General features: G+C 46.5%; 3 protein-coding genes across 3 annotated transcripts; all 3 read right to left on the reverse strand.

The window, feature by feature from the left end:
* Positions 1-106: 106 nt before the first annotated feature.
* KD926_001614 (uncharacterized protein) lies at positions 107-1,837 on the reverse strand (the record flags this gene model as incomplete). The annotated part of the gene is made up of 1 exon (XM_053105182.1): positions 107-1,837. One exon carries the CDS (start codon positions 1,835-1,837, stop codon positions 107-109), a length of 1,731 nt encoding a protein of 576 aa, XP_052951641.1.
* Positions 1,838-2,067: 230 nt separating this feature from the next.
* KD926_001615 (integrase catalytic domain-containing protein) lies at positions 2,068-4,065 on the reverse strand (the record flags this gene model as incomplete). The annotated part of the gene is made up of 3 exons (XM_053105183.1): positions 2,068-3,189; positions 3,409-3,769; positions 3,848-4,065. 3 exons carry the CDS (start codon positions 4,063-4,065, stop codon positions 2,068-2,070), a joined length of 1,701 nt encoding a protein of 566 aa, XP_052951642.1.
* Positions 4,066-7,388: 3,323 nt separating this feature from the next.
* KD926_001616 (uncharacterized protein) lies at positions 7,389-8,672 on the reverse strand (the record flags this gene model as incomplete). The annotated part of the gene is made up of 1 exon (XM_053105184.1): positions 7,389-8,672. The coding sequence occupies one exon, from the start codon at positions 8,670-8,672 to the stop codon at positions 7,389-7,391; it is 1,284 nt and encodes a 427-aa protein (XP_052951643.1).
* Positions 8,673-8,992: the final 320 nt, after the last annotated feature.

Genomic DNA, 8,992 nt, shown 5'->3' on the forward strand with positions numbered 1-8,992 from the left:
CGCTGATCAACTTTTTGAGCCACATCGCTTGCTTCGTTGCGGAGTCCCAAGCGATAAATTCAGCGATTGATGAACTGGGAGCAACTATCGATTGCTTTTTACTCTGTCAACTGATCGGGGATCCTCTGTAGAAGAAAATGAAGGCCTCAGTGGAGCGAGATCCTTCGCAGTCAGTGTGAGATGAATCAACGTATCCGTATAGGGGTCCTTCGGGGTCACGTCCTAACACGAGTCCGCGGTCAGGCGTATTCACGAGATATCTGAAGATATGCAGTGCAGCATTCATATCAGCTTCATTCGGGTCCTTGTTCCTGCGGAAAATGCGATATACGGGGAATTGGATATCCGGACGCGTTTTCAGCAGCCAAATAAGGCGTCCTCCCCTTTTGCAAAAATCGGACTTCATCTCGTCATTCAGAGCAGAGGAATCGGACGGCTTCCAGCCAGGGAACATAGGGAATTCTGCTGGTTTGATGTCAGCGTTGAGATGCGCGGAAATCCTTTTAGTATAGGCCTTTTGGGAGATAGTAATGGTATTATTGATGTAGTCTCTTTCAATGTTGTATCCCAGAAAACGCTTGGGTTCACCGATCACCTTAAGCGTAAACTTTTGCTTCAATTTCTTAATAAAGTCGGAAATGATCTCCTGGGAAGGTCCTGCAACTATTGAATCGTCAACGTAGAGGATGAGGATAATCCCATTTAGTCCCATATAGAAACATGAGTTCGTGTCGGTAGGGACGAGTCCGAGGTCTCGGAGAACGTCATCGAAAACCTGGTTCCAGAGCAAACCCGATTGCTTTAACCCGTATAGCGCTCGGAGTAGTCTGCATACCAGAGGGAGTCCAGTAGGGGCGAATCCAGTAGGGGCTAATCCAGTAGGGTACATTATGTAGATCGTTCGGGACTTCAGTTCTGCGTTAAGATATGCAGTAACTATGTCAAATTGATACCATTTCAACTTCCTGACGGTCACGATCGCGATAAAGATCTTGACAAGAGCGTCCACGATTACCGGAGATGAAACTTCGTCGTAATCGAGGCCTTCTTGCTGCCAGTTACCGCAGATAACCCATCTCGCCCGGAACATCTCAACATTGTTGTTGGAGTCGTTCTTCAAATCGTATACCCATTTATCGGGCAAAATGCGTGGTTTAGGGGTAGGAATATCAACTATTTCCCATGCAGGTATGGCTTCAAGTTTGGCGATTTGACTCTCCATAGCGATCTGCCAGAGTTCTCGCTGCTTGGAATTCAATGTTTTACGGTAGTTGGATGGGACCTTGACTTCGTAGGTCTTTAGTTGTGGGGTAATCGCCTGCATCAAAAGATCAGGGAATTCGGAGTGAGAATTCCTCATTGTTCTCGCCTGATAGTCCTCGAATCTCTCTTCCGTACGCTGTCCTTTATTTGCCCTTGCAGAGATACGCGGGGGTTCCGCTGCCTGCTCACGTCCCTTTCTTTTATGAATTTGTACGGTTTCTCGGACAGGAGCAGGTTGAATCGCAAAGTCCGGAGTGAGGGTAATGACGCGTGGGTCAAAGCGGTTATCAGAATCAGCGTTTTCGATCGATTGAATTGGTTGATCTCGTCGATTAGTGTGTTCGGTAAAGTTGTATTCGATTTGCTGTAGTGAAGGAGGAAGGCTCAGAGGTTTAGAACAAGAGGATTGTATAGCGGTAGAACTGTCATTATTATCATTATCGTAATTAGCAATATCCTCATCAAATGTAACATCTCTGGCATTAACGATCTTCCCTGTATCGCGGAACCATATCTTATATGTGTTCTCGCTAACGTATCCAACAAGATGTCCAACCCTTGCTCGCTCTCCCATTTTTGCAGATTTCTTGCGATCTTCTGGGTGGATGAAGGTATACGCTTTGCATCCCCATACGTGAATGTGGTTGAGCGAGACTTCTGCACCTGGGATGCCAAGGCCCTCCCTAAAACGTTGTACCGGGGGCTTCGCGTCAGTTGATTCTTTTCGGATAAGGCGATTCAAAATATGAGCGGCAGATTCTATAGCTAGCGGCCAAAGGTTTCCTGGAAGACCTGCAGCGATAACTATGGTTCTGCCGTTTCAACAACGTATCCGCCATATCGCTCTAAGGTTCCATTCTGCTCAGGGCAGCGAGGTGCGGTTATCTCGAACCGTGTACCGCGAGGAGAAGCGAACTCTTTATATTTGTTGAAATCAGGCGTTGCATCAGAATGCATTATCGCTATATCCTTTCCGGTAAGGTTAAACCAATGCAGGTGTATCTGTTTGAGCGCTTCAGAAGCGTCACTTTTCTTACGGAGTAGACGGATAAAAAGACAGCGAGAATAATCATCTACAATGATTAACGCGTAGCGGTATCCGTAGATGCCTAGAGGACTGAATTCCTGCGTATCCACGTGAATCCTCTGTAGCGGTTTGGTTGCCTGGTTTATCGGTATATGTGATACCTTCTTCTTCGTTTTCCCACGGTAGCATGTATCGCAACTTTTAACGTTCTTAGGGTCTTTTACTTCCAAATCGTCGCTGTACAAGACCTTATTCCGGGCCAGGTATTCCGCATTTGTGTGAGCGAATCTCGCGTGGAGTAGCGAGGACGATATAATAGGGGCAATTAAGGCACATTTCATTGTAGGAGATAAGCGAAGATAGGGCATACCGTTATCGGTAAAGGTATATCCCACAATCTTGTCGGTTCGCATGTCCCGAATGCATTGATTTTTGGCGTCATGGTAAAGGTTCAGATCGACCTTTGCACGTTCTGCTGGAAAGAGGTTACATGGAACGTCTGGGTTCCAAATGCATTCTATCTTGAAGCAATTAACGGAGCCGTCGTCCATGCGTAAGCTGATTATGGTATATCCTTTGCCTCTAGGGACCACCCTCTCGTTGTTTGAAGTCAAATAGGCGTAGGTGTCTGCTTCGTCGGCAGAAAGGCGTTGAAAATCGGTAATTTCATTGAACCACTTGCATACCGCGTAGGCAGCGCCGGAATCAACCAACCAACGCTTGCCTAAGGGTTGGTAAATCGAGGATGCCTGAATGGTGGCTCCCGAGATGTTGAAGTTTGCGACGGAGTCTTCTGCCTGCGCGATTGCCGCGGCATTGGAGGTCGTATTTGAGGTTGTATCATTCGACTTTGCCTTCGTTTGTTTCCGCTTATAGATCCAGATATCAGATGCCTTCTTCTAATTTCCCAGTCATTTACTTGGAACGAGATAGGGACAATCGTTTGTATCGTCATGAGAGGTCTCGAAGCAGTATGGGCATTTGCCATCTAACGACTTGCCTCTATTTAACCAGTATCTGACGTGGTCCTCAGGGGACTGTCCCTTCCGAGGGAAACGACGAATATTCGTTTGTTTTGCTGGAGGCGGGGCAGTCATAACAGGGTCTATGATAGCTACACGATCAAGAGCTGCTTCACAGATTGACCAGTAGTCTTCCCATTTTAGCGTTTTGTATTTGGCCTCGTCCCAGAAGAAGAGATAGACCTCAACGAATGTCTTCATATCCTCGCTGAGTCCCTTAAAAAGAATGGAGATTGCTTGGCGCGGTATGCATGAATTTTTAGCGTCTATTGCTGCCATAGTCTTCTCCTTTGAAGCTTCGATAAATTGTGTCAGAGTGCCGTAGTCTGAACGCTTCACTTCCACTGATTCGAGGAAGATGCGATGAGACAGATTGTGGCCTGCTCCGACAACCGTCTGCTGGATGACCTGGAAGAAGTCATCAGGCCACTCATGAGGCTTCGGCGAATCGACAATTCTGGTAAAGATTTCGTCCGAAATGCAGTTAGATAGCCAAAATCTGATTCCTAGGGCCGCCTCCATCTAGATCTCGTACTTTGGATCCGTCTCAGCGGGCCGGGGTAGATCGGCTCGTATTAAATCAGCCAAACGATGGGCTTGTAGAGCAAATTTTACCTTTCCAGACCAGATCTTCCATCCATTTCGATCGTTCAGTTTATCGATCGGTTGAATAGCGACATTTATCTTGGTCGGGAGGTTTGTTGCTTGGGTCAGTCGGACGAGGCGTCCCAGAGGGTTTCCGCCTTCGGCCATTTTGTCGGTCTAGCTAGGGATCGTGAAATAAAGGTTTTGAAGCACTCCTCTTGGAGATAGGCTTGCTCAGAGAGATATGTGACTCTTAATCTGACAGTATGGCTGACGATGAAATTGGTGGAATGCTTAATCAATTCTATGCTTGATTGTTTGTTTGTTTGTTTGTTGTATTTTACGGCCGTGTGACACCGCCTAAGCACGTGTCCTACCGTCCCCTGTTGGGGCAAAGGCCGCCAGGGGGTGAGCCCTGGGCGTCACTAACTAGCTGCTAGTTCTATGTACAGATAGGGGACTTCGGCGCGTTTAATAGCTGCTTCAGTCAAAAGGAAAAGGTCTCTGCAATGCAGAAAAAGAGAGAAATGCCAGCTGCAAAGGTCTTCCTACATTCCGTGACCGCACCTACTACCAACAACGCATATTTTTTTTTTTTTTTTTGGGGGGGGGAAAGCCTCAGTCTGGTTAAGATAAGGGAGATCGAATATAGATATTCTCAAAGAAGCGGGTTTCAGCTAGCCAGGCAGCTAACTTGGCCGCGCCCTTTGGGGTATCTAATAGGAAGGGGATTGTCTCAGAGAGGGAACCTGGGAGTCGGGGCAGGCGTCTTTTGGCAATATAGCAGAAAAGAAAGTGGATTGAGGTTTTTCTTGCTCCGCAGCGGCAGAGAATGTGTGTATCTTCATGATTGAAACGTTCGTGATAAGTTGCGAAATCTCTATAACCCGTACGGGCCGCTAGAATCCGTGCGAGAAGGTGTCTCGGGAGTTTTAGCACTGCAGGACATCTAGGGGATTTGGCAATCCAGAGATCCTGGTAGGATTGCGGGACCTTGAGCTACCAGTATTCCTGAAAGGCAGATATGACATTATCCTTTGTCTGCCGCCTTAATGAGGCATACGAGTGTTTGCTTGCAAGAGAAAAGAGTATGCCTGCTCCCTTTTTGGCAGCCTAATCTGCTGTTTCGTTCTCTAGTATTTGCATATAATTAGGAATCTAGCAGATCCGGACGGAGCTGCTGCCGGTATATGAATATCGTTCCCGTACTGATCAGGATAAGGTAAGGTCTTGGAAAGTATTGAAGATCTCTTGGGATAACCCCGAAAAGGTTGAGAGAAGGCGTGTAGCTACCTCTAGGTTATCTAGGCAGATCCAAAGGTTAGTAGCAAGGTAGGCTGTAATTAGCTTAAGAGCTGCTTTGATTCTAGCTAGTGCTGCTTCGGCCTCTGCATCAAAGACCTCTTTGTTGGGATCTAGAGAAAAGGAAGACTGTTGGTATAGCTTTCCAGATTGATATAGGGCAAAACCCGCGCCTGCCATTCCATTTGCTAGCTTTGAGCCGTCTGTAAAGACCTTTATATCTGTCTGAGAAAAAGAGATATAGAAGTTCTGGAAACTGCTGGCCGCCTGTTCCTTGGTTTGGCCTGCTGGGGCTCTAATCCGTTATTGGGCTGCTTTACGCGACTCCTGCAGCAGCCAGGGGGCGTTCTGCAAAGGGTTTATTTGTTCTGACTTCGGCAGGGCTCGTACGCGGCGCGCAAAACGGCTTTTCTTAAGGCTTATACGGATTACCTCTTCTGCTCTCCTGCGGAGCGGGTAATAGGGGTTAAGGCGGCATATGCGGACTGCAGCAGTAACAACTCTATAGTCTAGCTCAATCTTTGCCGGTAGAAACCCTGACTCCCGGTAGAGAGCCGGTAGTGGAGTTGTGCGGTAAACTGGGAGAACTGCTCTAGCCCCTGCTAGTATAACTTTGGTCACTCTATCCAGGTGTCTCTGGACCCGGTTTGAGACTGTTCCTGTGCGTGAATCAGGGCGAGAGTAGCCTGGCCACCAGGTTTCAGTACCATAGTAGACTTTAGAGAGTACGCAGGCCTTGATTGCCTGCCGCATAAGGTAAGGGTTGATCCCTCGCACTGTATTACTGAGGGAACGGAATGCATTTGCCACAGTCAGGGCCTTTGAGGCCATTTCACGGACATGGTATTTGAAACTGAGCTTTTTGTCAAAGAGAATTCCCAGCCGGCGTAAGTACGGGCAAATTGTATTTTTTCTGACTGTAACAGTGCCTGCCGATACTGAAAGTATGCAGTTAAGGTTTTGATCAACTCGATGCCGTAAGAAATGTAGTAGCTTATATTTGTCCGGGGCGAAAGTTATCCCTTCTGATAAGCCCTAGTCCAGGGCCTCTTGTAGAGAGTTTGATAGGGATTGGCAGTTTTTTGCCAGAGTAGGAGATATTGCAAGAAATGCTGTATCGTTTGCATAGCCAAATCTGGCCAGGGGCTCGCCTAGCAGGAACAATGGGGCTATATAGAGCATAAACAGGATAGGGGATATGGGTGAGCATTGCGGCAGGCCGCAGAGGATGTCTATTAGGGGCCCTAATTCGCTATCTAGTCGGATCTGGACTGTGCGGTTTGTAATAAAGGAAGCTATCCAGCGGATCAGGTTGTTAGGCCAGCCCTGTGTGCGTAATCGGTAGATCAGCCTCCCAGGAAGGACCCCATCGAAGGCTCCTTTGATATCGAGAGTCAGTAAGGAAGCAGTCTTTCCTTGATTCAGTACTAACTCTGTATCATGCAGTAGGCATATAATCAGGTCGACTGCTGAGCGAAGAGGTAGAGCCCCAAATTGTTGGCTGGAAAGTATCTTATGATGGATTGCAATCTATGCCATATTCCGCGCCAGGAGGCGTTCCAGGCCTTTACCTAGGACTGAGAGAAGGGCAATCGGCCTGTACGATCTAGGGCTAGACCAGTCTGCCTTGTTAGGTTTCTAAATAATTGCCAGGATTGCGTGACGGGAACATTGAGGGTGATAGCCTACTGACAAGCAGCTTTAGAAGAGAGTAAATACTCTATTCTTGATTGTAGGCCATGCTATCTTGAAGATGCTAGTCGGTAGTTCATCCTTTCCTGGAGTTGTATTTCCTGTGTGCAAGATAGCTGTCGGTTGACTTGGTCATTGCCCTAAGCAGATATCCTATCGATTCAACTGAATATAGGTATATGCTCGGTGGGTAAAAGTGAAGTGTCATTCTAAACTACAATCTGCCTAGCTATTTATAGTTCCACTTGTTTACACCTATGCATTCCTGATCCCTTGGTATGCCGTTTGGAATGGTAAGCCAGGTCTAGGTCAAGCAAGGTGTGGTACGGTATGTGGATTAGGTCAAGATGCTCTACCTCTCTGGTCTGGTTGATAATATCGTTCCAACACTGGACCTACTTTAGAAGTGGTGAGAACATGGAGGTCAAGATATCGAAAACAAAACGTGCAGTTCCAGAATCCAGGATTTATCCCATTCTCCGATACTCAGGTGTTGCTCAATTCGAGCGTTCAACCCAACCAATAGCTTGCAAGTCGATGCAGTTCGTATCTATGAGTTGTCTTAAGGCGTTGCAGAGCTTGCTTTTTGTCATTATATCGGCAGGGTTAGAGTCTCCATCAATCCACTTGATATCCGTAATTTGGCGGCATTTATAGGCTTGTCGAAGGTACATAATGTTAATCATCAATCGTTTCTCTTGCGTAGATCCGAGCCGTACGAGGCAATCGTATAATGACTTCGATTCAGTGCAGAGTACGATTGGGATATTAGTTTGCAGTATTTGATCCAAAGTTGACTTGATTGCGAATGCAATATCTGAGCCGTGAGCCATGGCGTAAAGCTCTGATGCTAAAACACTGCGGGTAACACGCTTGCACTTGATAGAACTCCAATGAACAATGTTGGCATTTACGGCAGTAGTGTTGCTGGCGTTTCTCTTATCGGCTAATACGATAACATAGCCAATTTGTGAAGAGAGATCCTTATTATTGGCGAATGATGCGTCTGTAAAGACTAGCAGTTGAAGAGATTTCAGGTCCAGTTTGACATATTTAAGGCCTCTTGCGGCGTTCTCTAGCTGCCAGTTAAGTCGCTTGTTAAGAGATTCGGCATCTTTCTTGCTTGGATTGATCACTTGGGCAGCAAAAGATAAGTCGAATGAAGCTTCTGGCTGGCAGACAGAGGCAATATAGGTACCTCTTGCGCGTTCTGCAATATATCGATCTTTCAGGGTGCCTGGTGCCTGAGTGATTAGCTTGCCAATAGGTGACAGTTTGATGCATTGAATCTCCTGGGTAAGAGTAATCCTATCAGGTTCTAGCTTGACCATGCTGCCATTGAACTTCAAGGGCTTTTCAATGGTTAACTTCTCGCGGTCTTTAGCCAGAAATTGAGCCTTCTGTAGCTCAATCTCCTCAGATTCAGCGAACGTGGCATCTGCGAGAATGAGGGTATCATCAGTCTGAAGTCCAACGATGCCGAAACCAGTAGATTCTCTTGAATTGGGGCTATCCATGGTGTAGAGTAGGCATGGGTCGAATGTTGATTGACTCATCCGGAGGTGTTCCAGGTGATGGGAGTGATAGGTTCTGAACCAATAGTTCTCTGCTTCAGGGATTCCATAGAGAGGCTTGATAACCCTCATAACAGTGTTACTGGTAAGTCCAAGTTGATCAATAAGTTCCTTCGGTAGGCGCGCGTAAAGTTCTCGGTTAAGTTTGGTTGTTAATTGCACGTACGCTTGCGAAATATCGCGAAAATATAGCTGGGAATCTGTCATACTTGAAGCAATGCAGAGGATAAAGCGTTAGCTGACTCGCTGGATCGTAGAAGATTGTATAAGGATTAGATCCTTTCCCTGGTCATTATAGGCTTGTATAACCAGTCGTAATTTCTCGAATGCTCCTTCTGTTCCTTTATTCTTAATCTCATCAACAAATCGTAAATTGAAAAGTCTGACCCCTGGTAAGATATCTTCAATTTTGAGGAACTCGAATACTCCTTGTTCGAGTAGACCATTGATTTCCTTTTGCCTTGAATCGTAATATTGTTGGATACCGGGATTTCTCTCAGTTTGCAAGAAGACATTTATAGGCAAAG

Source organism: Aspergillus affinis, assembly GCF_023601865.1.
Source record: "Aspergillus affinis strain CMG 70 chromosome Unknown NODE_131_length_100673_cov_99_866064, whole genome shotgun sequence".
Lineage (NCBI taxonomy): Eukaryota > Fungi > Ascomycota > Eurotiomycetes > Eurotiales > Aspergillaceae > Aspergillus > Aspergillus affinis.